At 39.5% G+C, this 19,401-nt stretch overlaps 1 protein-coding gene, 1 long non-coding RNA gene and 1 other non-coding gene across 5 annotated transcripts in view; 2 read left to right on the forward strand and 1 right to left on the reverse strand.

Annotated features, from left to right (window-relative positions):
• PLPPR1 (phospholipid phosphatase related 1) overlaps positions 1-19,401 on the forward strand; it is a 558,611-nt gene that overhangs the window by 515,418 nt on the left and 23,792 nt on the right. For both annotated transcript variants that reach the window (XM_043453687.1, XM_043453686.1), the window contains one exon: positions 8,495-8,627. In XM_043453687.1, coding sequence (XP_043309622.1) covers positions 8,495-8,627 — 133 coding nt within the window. The remainder of the gene's footprint in view (positions 1-8,494; positions 8,628-19,401) is intronic.
• Positions 1-19,401, reverse strand: part of LOC122431996 — a 164,370-nt gene that overhangs the window by 116,171 nt on the left and 28,798 nt on the right. The gene's annotated exons all lie outside the window — the stretch shown is intronic.
• TRNAC-ACA lies at positions 11,678-11,749 on the forward strand. Its single transcript has one exon. It is a non-coding gene; the product is annotated as a tRNA-Cys (tRNA).

A 19,401-nucleotide genomic window follows, 5' to 3' on the forward strand; every position in this document is an offset into this window, starting at 1 on the left:
CCCCAGCACCACAGGGCATGAGAAGATAGCTAGTAAACCTTTATTGGCCTCACAACAAAGTGACGGGAGTACTTAGAATTGAAACAGCAGAATGTTTGACGCCCAGCCCAGGAGAATCGACCCAGCTCGGGGTCTGCATGCACGCGTACACGTGAGCATACATGCACAAGACTCTGCGAGAATTTCCTAGGAAAGGAAGAGACAAGCATAGTTTGATGGAAAGGCCCAATCTGGAGAAAACCGTGACGCTTCATTTGGGGGGTTTCTAGGCCAGAAGCTCTGGGAGTGAATACAAAAGCGCAAAGCACAGCGTGGATCAGAGCGGGCCCTGGGTAAAGGCACATCTGTCGCCTGGCTGATGAGGACCGCAGCTGCGGCGGCAGAGGAGACAGTGTCGGCGCCCGAGTGCCTTGTCATCTGCCTCTTCCCGGCTCTGAACAACCTCAGCTATTGAAACCCCTTTTAACACTTCATCATTCACATCTTTTCCCTTTTGTACATTATCACATGATTTCCTTTTTTATTTTTTATTAGAAGCCTGCACTGTTTTTTCACTTTATTTTGACCCAACCATGCAACATGTGGGATCCTAGTTCCCCAACCAGGGATCGAACCCATGTTCCGTGAAGTGGAAACATGGAGTCTGAACCACTGAACCACCAGGGAAGTCCCTATATTTATTCATATTTACCATGAGTACATTTTCTTTATTGCAAATGTACTTAGTCAATACAATTTACATTCCCCGCCCCCGCCCCGGGAAAGAGTTATAAATATCCTCATTAACTGCTGTGGATTTTTTCAAAACCTTGAAGAAGAATATCCATTTCCCTATTTACTATCCTTGTGATGGATGAGTGCTCCAAATTCCTTTACGGACTGTTTTTACCCAACATCATCTGACAGCGAGATGTCCTTACACCTTTGAGATGGTCCTTACCACCTTTACAATGCCTCTTTTAATGACTGATGATTAGATGATTGTGTTAGGAGTTTTAATAATTTGTTTCTTGAAAAGACTATCATTTGCCTAAAATTATGTGATGATTAGTTTACTTGGTGATCACAATGCATTTTACTTTTTACTGAGAGCAGTATTTTAGCTAATTCATTTTAAATTCCCATTTCTCTTATATCCATTGTTCAGAAAGGGAAAAAAAAAAGTTCAAGAGAACACCCTGCTTTGGAAAGGTAGTGTGCCACCTTGGTGCCACACTTCATAGCAAGTGTCGATTTCAGAGCCTTCTGAATGGGTAGGTGCCGCCCCTAGATTAAGACCAGTAAGTGAAAAGTGACAGTGAAAGTCACTCAGTCGTGTCCGACTTATTGCAACCCCATGGACTATACAGTCCATGGAATTCTCTAGGCCAGAATACTGAAGTGAGTAGCCATTCCTTTCTCCAGGGGAATCTTCCCAACGCAGGGATCGAACCCAGGTTTCCCACATTACAGGTGGATTCTTTACCAGCTGAGCCACACAGGAAGCAGTAATGATGACTCTCCAATCCACAAAACACTTATTATCTGAGCTGCTGGATAATTTCCAAAGCCATCATCCAAATGGCCTTGATTCTATCGAAGCCTTCAGCTTTGAAAGGCATAGAAATGTCTACAGCTGAATTCCTTTATTTACACTCAAGTGGGATAAAGCAGAAGTCAAGAGGTCTTGAACCAAGCATAACTCAGCCGGCCAGAGGACTAGAATCCTCTCTGCAGATCTGAGCTGTCACTGGTACTCATCAGGAAAGATTAAACTGAGCATGAAGATGTTGGGCAGCATGGTCAGTACGTTTAAAATCCCCTGGGTCACTTTTAAACAAGATCTACAGGAAAAACCCTGGTGCCTCAGACACTAAAGACTCTGCCTGCAATGCAGGAGACCCAGGTTCGATCCCTGGGCCTGGAAGATCTGCTGGAGAAGGGCATGGCAACCCACTCCAGTGTTCTTGCCTGGAGAATCTCATGGACAGAGGAAGCTGGTGATTTATCAGTCCATGGGGTCGCAAAGAGTTGGACACAACTGAGTGACTAACATGTGTGAACACACAACATACACAGCAAAAACCATGCCTTTCTCAGAAATGCTCACGAGTAAAGAAGCCTCCCAAGGAGGATACTGGAAGCATCTACAACTCCCTGGGACTGAAAGCTCTGCAGCTGCTTAGACACTGGTATTGAGAAGTATGCAGAGAACCCTCTTCTCTTCCTCAGAGCGTGATACGTGCACACCCAGGGAGGGGCTGCCAGCCTCTGCTGTCCTTTAGAAACACAGGTGACAGGTATCAGGCAGTGTGATGACTCTGGAGGAGGCTGTGTCCATTTTGCTCCAAGGGAAGATGATTTCGTGAGGGCAAAGCCCTGTGGGAGTTGAAAAGTGAATGAAGGCTGGAGGAAGAAGCACTGTAAGAAACTACGCTGGCCCTGGAGAGCTTAACCAACAGGAGAGACTGAAGCCCAATTATGTGATATCAGGTCCCTTAATCAGTCCTACCTTGTCCTACGTTTCTATCATAAAACAAAGATCTTGGAGCTGAAAGAGCAACTTAAAGGTCTCCTACAGAGTTCCCCAACCTCCAGGATCTCATGTCTAATGATCTGAGGTGGAGCTGGTATAATAATAATAGAAATAAGGCACACAATAAATGCAATGCATTTGAATCATCCTGAAACCATTCCCCCTCCCCAGTCCATGGAAAAATTGTCTTCCGTGAAACTGCTCCTTGGTGTAAAAGAAAAATGCTTAGGGGCCACTGTAGTCTAACAGATGAGAGATTGACAGAGAAGGAACCAGAGAGGTCAGCCAAGTGGTCCAAGACTGAACACCTGGTTAGGGGCAGAGCAGAGCTTGAATCACACCACGTTTCCTTAATCCAGGACAGTTTTTAAATCAATTTCAACACACATTCTTACCTAGACCAACCAGTAAGTGAAAGCAATAAACACTCTTTGAGCTTTTCTAGATGCTTTTCTATACATTTCTAATAATCAATAATTTTCTGATATAGTTATTACCCCCATGTTTAAAATCATAGTGGAAAGAAAGCTTGGAAATATTCAGTTATCTGCCCAAAGTCACCCATCAAGAAGGGAGGGAACTGACCTTTCAACTCCAGAGCCTACATTCAAGAAACAAGACTATGTGGGAGAAGGAGAGGGTGGGATGATATAAGAGAATAGTATTGAAACATATATTACCATATGTAAAATATATGACCAGTGCAAGTTTGATGCATGAAGCAGGGCCCTCAAAGCTGTTGCTCTGGGACAACCCAGAGGGATCGGGTGGGAAGGGAGATGGGAGGGGGGGTTCAGGATGGGTGGACACATGTACACCCATGGCTGAGTCATGTCAATGTATGGCAAAAACCACCACAATATTGTAAAGTAATTAGCTTCCAACTAAATAAACTAATTTTTAAAAAATAAAATCATAAACAAACAGAAAAGAAACAGCAATGATTTTGATATACCAAGTATCAGAGCTACAGCTAGCATAATGCATGAACCCAAAACCTATATTCCAGGATCTCTAGATGCCTTTTGTGATGACAGCCACACAGAACATGCAGTGGATCCCCCTTACAACACGAAATGATAATACGTCTTCCAGTGACTTTTTCTGCAGACTTTATATTTTGCAACCTAAAACACTATCTTCTAAATATTTTGCATTTATATCACTTGTGACTTATCAGATCTCCTTAAAACATTGTCAAGACATGAATTCTGAAAGATTTCACCAAACTGATGCATTATATTCCAGGGTTATTTATTTATTTGAAATTTGGCCTTCCATATTTGAAAGACAAATTTATTAAGAGTTACTCACTATGAAGTCAGTCAGAAAGAGAAAGACAAATCTATATTAACACATATATATAGAATCTAGAAAGATAGTACTGATAATCCTATTTGCAGGGTATCAGAGGAGACATAGACATAAAGAACAGAATTTTGGACACAGTGGGGGAAGGAGAGGTGGGATGATTTGAGAGAATAGCCTTGAAACATATACATGACCATGTGTAAAATAAATAGCTGGTGGGAATTTGCTATACGATGCAGGGAACCCAAAGCCAGTGCTGTGACAATCTAGAGGGGTGGCATGGGGAGGGTGGCAGGAAGGGGGATCAAGGAGGAGGGGACATATGTATACCTAAGGCTGATTTATGTTGATGTATGGAAGAAACCATCACAACATTGTAAAGTAATTATCCTCTAATTAAAATTTTAAAAAAGGAGTTACTCACTAAAAGTATATGTATTGTTATCTAAAAGTTTTAGGTCACTTGCGATAGTAGGCGGCATAAGCTGTGGGGGACGAGAGATGCACCAATGGAATTCACTTGCTTGTTCATGGCCAGGTCTAGAGTTTGGCCTTGATCATTTCTCACCGGAGGGTATTCTCATTTGCTATGAGTGATAGCATGCTTGTTAGTCAACAATCTGAAAGGCCATAATAGGCAGGGCAGCCAGGGCCAAACACATGGAGAGTCCCACGTGCCCCGGCTGCTCTCTGAACAGAGCGGTGGATGGAGACAGAGCGTGCATGGCAAACAGACAGATGGAAGAACCCAGTCAGTGCCAGACCAGAGTCATAAAGCTGCCAGTGTGAGAGGTGGCTTCCAACATGGGCTGGTGGCCTGGCAGGGAAGCAGAATCTCGCCCGCCTCTTTTCCCAAGCAGAATCAGGCCTGTATGAAACTATAGGACCCAGAGGATGGAGAAACAGTACCCTGTGTGTGATCAGTGAAATGAACATCCATGAAGCTCATTCACTGGGATCTGAGAGCTGGATTGTTCCATCAGAAACCTTTATGTCCATCACAGTCTGAACTGAAAATCAGGACGGTTGTCCTACCTTTAACTTATAAAATGACCCCCTCTCTCTCTTTCTTTCTTCCTTATGTAAACAGTATTGTTTAATATACTAAAAGTATTAGATCAGTAACTATATAAGTTATCATATATTCTAGTTCTGATTTTTTTCTATTTCATTTCTCAACTCTGATTTGAATATTGTGGACCAATAGTACCAATTCATATACTGCTTATCACTGCTGACACAAGAGTCTTAGGACATTTTACTCATGGATTATTTGAGCCCCATACACTTTCACATGGCAAGTTTTGTTTGGTGCACCTTGGAGTGATTTTGTTTAGATTTGTGTGTGTGTGTGTGCATGCCTGTGTACACATATATATGCATTTTTTTTTAAAAAACAAGAATATGTTATGTGTAGATTTTCACTCGTATTTTCTTTCTATTTTGTCTCTTGTGTGTGTATGCTCAATCACTCAGTTGTGTCCTACTCTTTGTGACCCCGTGGACTGTAGCCACCAGCTCCTCTGTCCATGGAATTTTCCCAACAGGAATACTGGAATGGGTTTTGCCATTTCCTCCTCCAGCGGATCTTCCCAACCCAAGGATCGAACCTGTGTCTCCTGCATTGGCAGGAGGATTCTTTACCACTGAACCTCCTGGGAAGCTCCAGATGTCAGAATAGAGATCGGTATAATACGTTGTGGGAACAATGATAAGACAGGGTCTCCCTTTTCCTGAGGGGACCTGGCAAAGGTTTGGGGAGAGTCATGACATTTTCACTGAGTCTGGAAGGATAAATACTAAAAATTATTTTTCCTTCCTTATAATCTACCTCATTAAACCTGTATTCCAAAAAACCTTCATTAATCTGATATGCTTAATTCATTTAACACTGAATAACTGCTATGTGCCTTACACTGGGCTAGGCCCTAGGGATATAACCAGAATAAGACAGGCAGGACATCCTATAACAAGGAATAACAATGATAGTGTGTACTCATTTGTGATAGGAATAGAAGGGAGAAACATGAAGTAAGAGATTCATATATAACAAGAATGCTTAAGCTAGGCTCTGGGAGTAGAGAACGCACCCTCAAGGAAATGCTGTTTCATTACCCGACCATGCATGAATTTATCCCCATCTGTTCACTGAGATGAAGAACAGTAATGCAGTGCCATCATTCCAGTGGGGACAAACAAAGCCTTGTGGCTCCTCATTTTGGGAGAGATAAGTCTAACGAGAAAAAAAGGGAAAGCTGAGTCCTTAAAGCTATTCAAATATTTTTATCTGAAGGAGCACTAATGCATTAATTCCAAAGGATGTCACAAAATATTCCTAGACATATGCAGACAGCGCTTACAAAGGTGATCCATGCTGTCCCATCATGTGCCTGTCTGACCCTGAACTCAGTCTATTCCTGCCAAATTTTCATCCCAATCTGACTTGGTCGTAGTTCTCCTCCTACTACACCAATCTATCTTGTACTTTAATATCATCTAAGGTTTTCAGTGTTTAAAGCATATTGCATTTGTTTTGTTTTCTGTGTGGTATATTAAACACAAATTTAACAAGTATTTTACTGGCTCACTGCTGAGTAAAAGTGTCACATTTAAGAGAAAGGACTCCAGGGACAGGTTTCCTGGCTTCAGAACTAAGACTTGTGATGAACTTGGACAAATTATTTAACCCCTCCATGCCTCAGGTGTCTTATATGTACAAGAGGATAACGGTGTCTACTTGTTGACCATCTGCTAGAGTTGCTTCAGACACTGCGTGGCCAAATCCCTGAGACTGTCAAGTTTCTCTCTCAGATGAAGGGGGAAACCTGTAGATGATTCCAGTTTCACAATTCTATCATTTAACTTCCACCATTCATGTGCCATTCATTATGTTGGCATTTTTATCCATCTAAATAGATATTCTATAATGAAAGGAGGAATATAAGGCATAGGAAGTCTTAAAACATGGATGAAGTTTATAAAAAACCACAAGCACATGCATAGCAAAGAACAATTATAAGATCACATTCTTCTGGGGAGATGTTGAAAGGAGGGTTCAGAAAATTAAAATGGCATATGATGTGGTGGGATATGGGAACTTTGGAACCCAGCTGTATTGAATACCAATCCCAGTCCTTCCCCAGGTCACTTGTATGCTCTGGAGGGTAAGTTACTTAACCTTGATGAACTTTCATTCCTTACAAGCAAAGCAAATGTAATACTACCGAGACTAGGGATTTTGTGAAAACTACTATGATAAAGTGCCTGACACCCAATTTGCAATAGTTGATGGTAATTATTAACTTTTCATTCATTTAAGGTTCTCAGTCTTTAATCACAGCAGTGTCAGAGTTGGTGACAGCTTCCCTCATGCCTGTTCCTTATTTTAAATGGGAATACAATGTACTGGATGCTATAAACATAATGAAGAAATGTAAGATATGGTCCCTGTCATCAGGGAGCTTACAGGGTACACAAAGGTGTTATGAGTTAAATGGTAGTACACATGTATTAGTTCACGATAACGAGGGAGGCGCCAATCCTAAAGGTGTGACAGTCAACTAATCTAGAGTAGGAGAACATCACTCAGGCAAACGTGCTCAAGTGGGATTTGTCATGTAAATAATGGTAGTATTGCCACATAGTTCAGTTCAGTCACTCAGTCGTGTCCGACTCTTTGCAACCCCATGGACTGCAGCACGCCAGGCCTCCCTGTCCATCACCAACTCCCAGGGTTTACTCAAACTCATGTCCATTGAGTTGGTGATGCCATCCACCCATCTCGTCCTCTGTCGTCCCCTTCTCCTCCTGCCCTCAATCTTTCCCAGCATCAGGGTCTTTTTAAATGAGTCAGCTCTTCGCATCAGGTGGCCAAGGTATTGCAGTTTCAGCTTCAACATCAATCCTTCCAATGAATATTCAGGACTGATTTTCTTTAGGATGGACTGGTTGGATCTCCTTGCAGACCAAGGGACTCTCAAGAGTCTTCTCCAACACCACAGTTTGAAAGCATCACACTCAGCTTTCATTATAATCCAACTCTCACATCCATACATGACTACTGGAAAAACCATAGCCTTGACTAGATGGACCTTTGTTGGCAAAGTAATGTCTCTGCTTTTTAATATGCTGTCTAGGTTGGTCATAACTTTTCTTCCATGGAGTAAGTGTCTTTTAATTTCATGGCAGCAGTCACCATCTGCAGTGATTTTGGAGCCCCAAAAAATAAAGTCTGTCACTGTCCCCACTGTTATTGCCACATAATGAAGTTAACAATTTATTGCGATGTGTGCATATAATGCCCTGCTGGGCACATTGGCTGTCCCAGTCATTCCTCATCACTGTAATACACACATTCAGTTCAAAATATTCAAGACCAGCATGAGTGAGCTTTTTCATTGATTCTCTTATTTAATTTATTATCTCAACTTATGTTTTATATGACTTTAGAATTTAATATTATACCTGAAATCTATCTGAAATTATCAGTTGTCGCTTTCTCTAATTCTTCTAAAGAGTTGACTGAAAACTGCTATTTAACTCTCCATCTCTCCAACATAGTTTTTTAATACAATTGTGAAGCCTCAGAAGTTTTCAGTTTTTTTAAGCCACTGGTCTCTCTATCAGAAAGCTCTCCAACTTGATAATTCTTTAACATTCCTTCTCCAGATTTTTATTGGTGAGATATCCATGTATTTCATAAAGTCAACCAGAGAATCTCTGATTGCCCAGGAGAAAACAATTCTGACTGGAGAATGCTGTTACCTGAACCCCTTACTCCGAAGGATCATAAGATTCATAGGTGAGTACAAGAGGATGTTGTAAAAGCCCTCACTTACAGATAAAACTTACTAAAAATGGACATACTTGATAAAATAACCTAAGCAATGGCAGCACCAACTTTAAAAGCAAAGGTTGTTTTAGAGTTTTTCTAGGAAGTGCAGAAATTGTGTCTGACCATGGTGCCAACTCAAAATCTTTCATCCTTAAAGTGAAGCAATACTTACTAAAGTGTTTTACAAAAGATTTCAACTTTTTTCCCACACTATATTTAACTGAGATTCCCTCAGGACATATATTTTAATATTGACTGGATATTGCCATATACTCTTTAGCTGAGTCAGGCAAGGGGGTGGGCCATCAGGGAACACCAATAAAATGAACTTAGAAATAATCAAATTTCCTGGAAAAAAAAAGTTTCCTACCTAGTAATTCTGTTATGCAGGGAACTTATAAAAGTATGGGAAATCACATCCATCAGTTTCTTGACAACCATGCCTTTCCAAAGTTGGAAAACAAAGAGTTTTACTAGTGTTTATGACAAAGAATAATTAAGACACTTTCTATATCCCTCCTTCTAGGACTTTTATAAAAGTCCTGAGGGGATATGGATAATAATCACAGATATAGGAATGAATGTGTATATGGGTAAATGTGGGAATATAGATCTCACAGAGTTCCTACACAGTGAGTACTCAGTAAATAATTACTAGTCTTCTAATGAGATCCTGCAAATTATCTACTGGCCAGGTGCTTGTGGGAGCCAAGATAAAACTCTGAACATATCAATATGGTGTTAACACAAGTCATGATACCATTTAGAACATAGAGAACTGACAGCTGAGAAGGTGAGGTCCAGAAGACACATGCTCTCAACTCCTTTGATTATTCTTAATCCTTTTCTTCCTATGGAAGAAAGGGTTGAATTTCCTCAAGTCATGAGCAAAGGATCACAGCACAATCAAATGTGCAGTAAATTCATGCACCCCTATTTTCACTGTAGCACTATTTATTAATACGATAGCCAAGACATGAAAACAACCTAAATGTCCATCAACAGAGTAATGGATAAATGAGGTGTGGTACATGTATACAATGGAATATTACTCAGCCATTAAAAAGAATGACATAATGCCAGCAACATGGATAGACCTAGAGATTATCATACTAAGCCAGAAAGAGAAAGACAAATGCCATGTGGTATCACTTACAAATGGAATCTGAAATACAGCACAAATGAAATACCTATGAAACAAAAACAGACTTACAGATATAGAAAATGGACTTGTGGTTGCCGAGGTGGGGAGGGTGGAGGCAAAGACTGGGAGTTTGGAATTAGCAGATGCAAACTATTATACATAGGATGGATAAACAGCAAGGTCCTACTGTATAGCACAGGGAACTATAATATATCCAACATCCTGTGATAAACCATAATGGAAAAGACTATGAAAAGAATACATATATATATATATGTGTATAAATGAGTCACTTTGCTATACAGCAGAAATTAAACAATAGTATAAATCAACTATACCTTAATAAAATTTAAAAACTATATGCAGTAACTTCTAACATTGGCATGGGAGTGAGGGAAGTAGTAGAGTGGGAGGCCTAAGAAAATCTAAAAGAAGCAACCCTTAACATTCAAACAGTCTTTGGCATTTACTGATATTTGCAGAAAGACCTGTGGGAATCTGCAATAGGCTCACTGGGTTTACCCTGATCCATATGATGTCATCACTATTACTCATTCCAAACAATAGTGTCTTTCAAAGACATCCAGAATTTGGTCACTTGTTACCAGAGTGGCTTCAAGGAAAAAAGAGGAGAGGATAGAATATTTATTATACAGAGCACTGGACTAGACACTTTATAAAATTTCTTTGATCCACCCAACACCCTTTAAGATAGATTATAGTTCTAACTGTGCAGACAAAGAAGCTGATATAAAGTGGGATAAACTCACTGTTCCCAAGGACTATGAGTGTGTGTGTAAGGCCAATAATACCTATACTGTGAGCATGAAAAATACTATGATAAAGAGCTTGATACCAGTTTTTAAAAGATGATGGTAATCATTTACTTTTAACTTTTCATTGCATGACTTTGCTTTCCATGGGTTCAGTTACTCACAGTCAGCCATGGTCCCAAAAGGCTCCAGAAATAATTCCTGTTTTAAATCACTCTCCATTCTGAGTATGTTGAAATCTTGCACCATCTTGCTCTGTCATGAATCTTCCCTCTGTCCAAAGGGTCCCTCCTGTCTGTCGGTCACTTAGTGGCCCTCTGGTTATCACATTGACATCATTATATCACAGGGCTATATTCAGGTAACCCTTACTGTACTTAATAATGGCCTCAAAGTGCAAGAGTAGTGATGCTGGCAATTTGGATATGCCAAAGAGAAGCCATAAAGTACTTTAAGTGAAAAGGTAAAGGTTCTCAACTCAATAAGAAGAATCATATGCTGAGGTTGAACAGTAAGAACAGATCTTTTGTTTGTGAAATTATGAAGGAAAAAGGAATATGTGCTAATTCTGCTGTCACATTTCAAACTGCAAAAGTTATAGCCACAGTACGTGGTAAATACTTAGTTAAGACAGAAAAGGCATTACATTTGTACAGTAAGATAATCTGAGAGAGTCTATATTCACCTAACTTTTATTACTATAGATGTTCTATTTTGTTATTAGTTGTTGTTAATATCTTAGTGTACCTAATTTATAAATTAAACTTTGTTATAGGTATGTATGTATCAGAAAAACATGATATAACATTTGGTATGATCCATGCTTTCAGGCATCTACTGGGGGTCTTGGAATGTATCCCCATGGATAAGGGGGACTCTTGCAATTTGTGATCCCTTGGAGAGGAGGGACTGTATCTTTCTTGCTTTGTATCAATAGCATATTGTAAAATGCCTGTCACATAGTAGGTTTTCCATAATTTTTCTGGAGGGGTAAAGAGCAAAACTAAACTGTGTTAAATCACAGATTCACCTAAAATTGCTTTCATAAATACTGATTCTTAAATATTCATTTGCCACCTGTTTAATTAACTTTTGGGACATCCTGGGTGGCTCAGATGGTAAAGCGTCTGCCTACAATGCGGGAGACCCAGGTTCAATCCCTGGGTCAGGAAGATCCTCTGGAGAAGGAAATGGCAACCCACTCCAGTACTCTTGCCTGGAAAATCCCATGAACGGAGGAGCATGGTAGGCTACAGTCCACAGGGTTGCAGAGTCAGACATGACTAAGCAACTTCACTTTCACTTTCTAATTAACTTTTTACCTCTCTTAGCTTAGTTCTGGAAAATTAAAGTATATAAATAAGGCAATTTCTAAGAGAAATTCAAAAGTCTATTCTGACTTTTCATATAGGAGAGGTGAATGTGGAGGGAGGGGTTTATCTTGAGATGGGTAACTTTGTCATAGTATCTGTGGATTTTTTTAATAAGAGTTTTTCTTATTCTTATTTTCTTATTCAAGCATACTACTTGAAATGAAGATCCTTTAAATGGAGATGTTTCCTTTGAAAAAATTAAAGTATAATGGAGATGTTTCCTTTGAAAAAATTAAAGTATAGTAAGGTATTAATCAAAATGTATTAGAAATATTATTGTAAGTTGCTTAACAGTCTTTTCCTCTAGCCCAAGAGCCTGCAAAATGTATACTATGCAATTGATATTAGAAAATGATAACTGTTCCTATAAACTGAAATGGCATGACTCTGCTCTTGTGGTTTATATAATTATCCTAGAACCCATTACAAATAGTGTTTCCTAACAAGTACAATCAGTTTCACATTGCAAAAATGGCCAATGAACTAGCAAAGTATTTTTAAACAAAATAAATGCTTTATTCTATCACAGATGAGAAAAAACTTGGGATTCTAGTACATTTCTAGCGAGGGTAAGTCGATATACCCTTTCTGCACAGCAGTTTGACAGTATATTTCAATAGCCTTAAAATAATCATTCTTTTTAACTCAAAAGTCTATTTTAAATAATCTATCCTAAGGAAATAATTGGAAATATAAATCAATTTTTATGGACTAAAATCATTAAATTTTAAGTGAGAAAATGGCAATGGCCAAGTCAAAGGGAAAACATTCAAATTAAGCCATCTTGTCCTACAGACAAATGCTCACTGTGTTGACCTTGACAGAAAGGATTGAACTCCTCTGATTGCCAAATCCAACAGTAACTTTTTTCCCAGGGTCCTCATTATAAGGAAGATGAAACACCCTCACAGATATAGAAAACTTGTGATTACAAAAAAGGAAATGTCTGGGAGTAACAGATATATACCACTATGTATAAAGTAAACAACAAGGATCTACTGAATAGCACAGGGAACTATATTCAATATCTTATAATAACCTATAACAGAAAAGAACCTGTAAATATATATATAACTGAAACACATTACTGTATACCTAAAACTAATGCAATATGATACATCAACTCTACTTCAATGAACAAAAAGAAGTCTCCCAGGCTTTAGCTGTAAACCCTCAGAGTTAACTTCTGTACTCATTTTCAAACTGCTATATAGTTTCTCACACTGTGTTACATGACGTGGGAAGGGAGAACAGGAATTGGTTGAACGAACAAATTTGACCAACCTTTTATCAAAGCAAATGTTGTCAAATCAATAACACATATTTAGACTTCTCCCTTTCATTTTTTCCTCTCCATTGCTTTCCCTTCCTATACCAGTTCTTTTGGTATGCATTAAACTGAACAAAAATACACAGGCTTAAGTTCTAAAAAGATATAAACCTCTACATTCTCTTTTCAGAAACAAAAACAAACTAAGGAAGTCATAGTTAAATTCCTTTCATTCACAAATATACCTGAGTAAGCATATCTTGTAAATATTGATTATTAAATAATAGCTTTTTTGTTTAAAACTGAAAAGTATGGATAAAAAATATTAGAATTTGATGAGGGTTTCTGGTTTATTTGCCTTCTTGAGTAACTTTCTTTTGGGTTAAAGAAAAAAACTAATCCAAATATACCAAGATTAGATTGTCTATTAGCACCTAAAATAGACTGTCATCCAGAAGCTATTCATTATGGGCTTTTCATTTGGGATCACATGGTTGCTCCGTTATTACTTCTAATAAAACTTTAATTAAATACCAAATAAGTCTTAGGCCATTTACTTAGGTCATGTCTAAGGATTAGGTAGCCATGGACAGACTGGAAAGTACCATGGTAAACAGTTAATTCATGTAACAGTAATTAATTGCCATAAATTAAGTGTGATCTAAATGAAGCATGAATATTTTAAATGCAGCCTCAAAGGTCACAGTGTTTTATGGTTGTAAGAATTGATACCCTGAGACAAGCTTAATGTCAGCCTTTTTGAGAACTAGAAAATCTCAGTTGAGATTTAAATTTAAATTTAAATCTCAACTGAGATTTTCTCAATTTAGAAATTCATTTAGATGTACTTTACCTGAAAGGAAACTCCATTTGATTCCATCACTCCATTTTTATTTGCATTCAGTGTTTATAATTATAAACAGGGTTCTGATCATATGTTTAATCTTCAACAATTGTTGGTGTCTACCATATGCTAAACACTGATTAAGGTGTTGAGAACATATCAGTGAACTGAATAGAGATTTATTTGCTCTCATTGAATTTATATTCTAATGGGGGAAGCTAGGCATTAAACTAAGTATATCATAGTATTTGTGTTATGGGGGGAAATAATATAGAAAAAGGAAATAGGGGGTTTGCAAAGGCAAACATGCAATTTTAAGTGGGAAGGAAGAGGCTGTCCTCCAATGAGAATTATCTAGAGTTGGCAGTGACTTCATAGCAGGACAATGACCATCCCGGGAAACTAGGTGCCCAGCGAACTAGCCCAGCTCCAAGTGTTGACCGTGGAAGTTGACCTTGGCTGGAGAGTTTGAAAGAGAGTATCAGTGTCCAGGCACCCAACTTTAGTTCTGAGTCCAGAGTAGACCCTAAAACAAACATGTCAAAGACAAGGTAGGGCATGGGCCTATAAGTAGATGGAGATATTTCTAGAACTCAGCAACAAGAACCAGATTTGAACCCAGGTATAAGCTGAGGAGGCGAAAGCCAGGATGGATCTTAGGAAATAAGTGGAATCTCAGTTTCTGGACCCCGTGAACATCCAGACCACCAGCCTTTGAGACAAAGATGTTTGATGCTTCCCTCTAGGGACCAGGATTGACTCTGGATGCAGGAGAGGGAGGCATGCTGAGGTTGACAGCCTTGGTTGACCGCGAAGGCATAACCAGGGATCAAGCACTGCTCAGGTCTCAAGAAGGTGTGACGAGGCTGCTTTTGGTGGCTCTGTTCAGTGCAGAGAACAAGTCTCGTCCTCCTTGAATGTCAATCCTCACTGAACCAGAGCATTACAGACCTTAACAAGACTCCTGAACCAGAACTCTACAAGTTATCCTAATTATCAAGAGGAAAGTTATTTAGCCATGAGACTCAAGTGACTCTTTTCCAAGGACCCTTCCCAGCACCAGTGTTTAGAGACTGGACTCAAATAAAAAGACTGAGTGGCTTAGTGCTAACTAGAAGGACTATGTAAAGACTAATGCTTAAGAACGAACTAAAAGAACTAAGGATTGCTTCTTTCTTAAGCACTTTGCAATTAACCTGTGCAAATTCATGACACCTCAGTGAACTTATTTGCTGCAAAGCAGAGTTTCTCTTCCTCAGCACTGTGGACATCTTGGGCCTGTTAGCTCTTTTCTGTACAGGAGGAGCGGACATCCTACATTGCAGAGTGTAGGATGCACAGGAGCGTCCCTGGCCTCCACCCACCAGATGCCAGTAGCGCCCCCTCCCCCATGAGTGACAATCACAAATGTCTCCAAACATTGCAAAATGCCCCCTGGGGACAGGATCCCCCTCAGTCAAAATCCACTGCTATAACGAGGATTTCAAAGACTTTTTAAAAGAGTTTTATGAATGTTTATGTTATATAAGACTACACACAAAATCAACACAGCGAGCTGCAGAAATACTGTCTGGATATCAGAAATGAATCCCGGGGCCTCACTGCTGGCTGTGGTAGAAGAGTCTGCCTGCCAGCGCAGGAGACACAGGTTCAATCCCTGACCTGGGAAGATCCCACATGCTGCAGAGCAACTAAGCTCCTATGCCGCAGCTACTGAGCCTGTGCTCTAGAGCCTGGGAGCTACAACTACTGAGCCCATGTGTCACAAGTACTACAGCCTGCAGGCCCTAGAGCCTGTGTTTCACAAGAGAAGCCAGCTCAATAAGTACCCTGCCCACTGCAACTAGAGAGTAGCCCCCACTCGCCACAACGAGAGGAAAAGTCCTCGCAGCAAAGAAGACCCGGCACAGCCAAAGAAAGAAAGAAATGACTCCCAACAACTGATAAAGGGCAGTTTCAAAGTTTTCTATGATTAAAAAATAATAATAAAATTTGCAAAATATGCAAATATCAAATCACTTTGTATACCTGAAACTAATACAATGCTACATGTCACTCACACCTTAATTTTAAAAAGTATAAGTGCATGTTTTGGAAATGATTTAAATTATTACATTAAAACATCATAAAAGTGAATGGGAAATGCTGATGCAGAGAGCAACAGTACCAGATCAGGATGGCTGGTCACCAATAGGGCTGGCAGCTGCCTGCTGATGGAACTTGAGGCTGGTCAGGTGGTGGGAATAGGGGTGGATTCAGATCAACAGCTTTGGCTTTAGAAACTTATAAATATGAATCAGAAAGAGCAGAATTTGAAGGCTGGAAGCCCTCCAGGCTTTGATTTTCTATTTTTAGGTTCCTTGATACATAAGGAATCTAAAATCTTCCCTCTCCACCTTTAGTTTGTATCTAGGTGTACTTTCTAGTATATCATGCAAAATGCCAGACTGGATGAATCACAAGCTGGAAATCAAGACTGCCAGGAGAAATATCAACAACCTCAGATATGCAGATGATACCACTCTAATGGCATAAAGTCAAGAGGAACTAAAGAGCCTCTTGATGAAGGTGAAAAAGCCGACTTAAAACTCAACATTCAAAAAACTAAGATCATGGCACTCACTCCCATCACTTCATGGCAAATAGACGGAAAAAAGAGGAAACAGTGACAGATTTTATTTTCCTGGGCTCCAAAATCACTGCAGACATGAAATTAAAGATCTTGCTCCTTGGAAGGAAAGCTATGACAAACCTAGACAGTGTACTAAAAAGCAGAGACATTACTTTGCCACCAAAGGTCTATGTAGCATATTAAAAAGTAGAGACATCACTTTGCTGACAAAGGTCCATATAGTCAAAGCTATGGTTTTTCCAGTAGTCATGAATAGATGTGAGAGTCAGACCACAAAGAAGACTGAGTGCCAAAGAACTGATGCTTTTGAATTGTGCTGGAGAAGATTCTTGAGAGTCCCTCAGACTGCAAGGAGATCAAACCAGTCGATCCTAAAGGAAATCAACCCTGAATATTCATTGGAAAGACTGTTGCTGAAGTTCTAATACTTTGGTCACCTGAGGTGAAGAGCCAGGGGTGGGCAAAGGATGAAATGATTGGGTAACATCACCAACTCAATGGACATGAATCTGAGCGAACTCCAGGAGATGGTGGAGGACAGAGGAGCCTGGCGTACTGCAGGCCGTGGGGTTGCAGAGCCGGGACCACTGCGCACACAGCACGCACACAACAGGAGTGAAAAAGGAAGCAGATCCTGAGAGAGGAAGCCCTGAGGCGCTGTCCTGAGTGAAGAGGAGTAAAGTCCCTCTTGCTGAGATAGAACCATCTTCCCAAGAAATTGTGCAACTTTGGGGACTTCCCTGACAGTGCAGTGGTTAAGACCTCACACTTCCAGTGCAGAGGGCACAGGTTTGATCCCTGGTTGGGTAACTAAGATCCCACATGACATGTGGAGTGGCCAAAAGTAGACTTTTTTTAAAAATCAGACAACTTTATACTTTGGCGGAGCAGAAGTCTATTGGTTTGCTCCTTCATTTATAAAAACATTTGGGAGGTTTTCTGGCTGATAACTCTTCCTCTTCCTTTGCCATGATGCGTAGTTATAGTAACGACAGAGTGTTGTTTAAACACCACCAGCTCCTCATGTTTTAAAGGTGTTTTATTAATACAAAGAATGAATAACAGAGTCAAATATATGTTTGAGTTTGTTAGAATCAGTCTTCTTATCTCCTTCTGTCTTAAAATTACTTTATAATCAACTTATTTGAAATATCCTTCAGTTATAAAAACAATAGTCACTAATATATAAATTTCACAATGTACAAAATGTTTTTACAACTATTTTCTGTGATTTTTCAGTAATAACCCAGTGATTTAGGACTATTTAAAGCATCTAAATAAATAAAACCTCTTATAAAGTAACTGAAGTTTAGATTACTTTATTTACATTAAATTTATTCTTTTGATTAAAACCATGACATCAAGACAAGTAGACTGCTGTCAGCTTTTCATGTTTCTGTGACTTATATAGGAAAGAGACCCCAGAATCTTTGTTTTGTAAACCCCTGAACTTAACTATCTAAGGAACTGACATATGCAGTCTGTTAGACACTTCCTTTCGAAACAATATTTGATGTGTGTAAATCAATTTGCACTGATTGTTTCTAGTATAACAAGAAACAATCAGATTAATTGCTAAAGTGATAAGAAAAATGCCTCATTCAGTGATGACATGTCTTAGGTATTCTACCATCTTCTTGTTGGAAAATTGTTGGCTAAAAATAGAGGAATTCTTTTTCTGAGTTGACAAGGCAAACATTTCATCAGGGAAATGCTCTAAATCCTTACCTCTTAGTGCATGAGTGAGAACTAAAGTCCTTTTTTTCACAGCCTAATGCCTATCTCTATATGTATATATATTTTTAAGTACATAAAAATATAAGCTTAGAGGGTTGTGAATGAGAGTTTGGATCTAGAGCCATAGGCGTTTAGTGTCTAATCCCAGCTCTTCTATTCCCATCGCATGGGCTTCCCTGGTGACTCAGCGGTAAAGAATTGGCCTGCCAATGCAGGAGACATGGGTTCGATCCCTGGTCTGGGAAAATCCCCTGGAGAAGGAAATGGCAACCTACTCCAGTATTCTTGCCTGGGAAATCCCTTGGACAGAGGAGCCTGGCGGGCTATAGTCCATAGGGTCGCAGAAGTGTCAGACACAACTTAGAGACTAAAAACAAACCCAGCTCTTCTACTTACTAGCTGTGTGAACTTGGTCAAATTAGTTGACCTCTCTGTGCCTCAGTTTCCTCACCTGTAAAATGGAGATAATGGTGTCTACCTCAAAGAGTTGTGGTGGACTAATATTTCCAAGCACTTAGATTAATACTGAGCACATTCTAAGCACCATGTATTAGCTACCTTGTTACCATCATTACCTAGTATCCATGGCAGTCTTATTTAAACATCTATCTCATCAGCTCAGTACACCTTGCAAGGAAATGAGATGAACATGGTAACTGCAGATAAAATATCTTCATTAGGAATTTTCCAGTTTGAATAAAACATGTGAAGGAGAAGAAAACATTTCACTGTCTCTCCTTTTCCTAAAGACATCATTGTTTCCTGAAGGAATGGTCTTCACAGCTGGATGACTTTCTCCACTGAGATTTTCTACTAGGGATCTCCACATGGCAACAGGAGAAGCAAAAAGGAACTACGTTCATTTCTTTGTATCTTATATTCCATTTGCAATGGTGCTTTGATGAAAGATGCAATCTAGAATGAAGACCCAGTGATTGCATCAGAATATATTTTGAGGAAAGTTGAAC

This window comes from Cervus canadensis, chromosome 30 (genome assembly GCF_019320065.1).
Source record: "Cervus canadensis isolate Bull #8, Minnesota chromosome 30, ASM1932006v1, whole genome shotgun sequence".
NCBI classification, from domain to species: domain Eukaryota; kingdom Metazoa; phylum Chordata; class Mammalia; order Artiodactyla; family Cervidae; genus Cervus; species Cervus canadensis.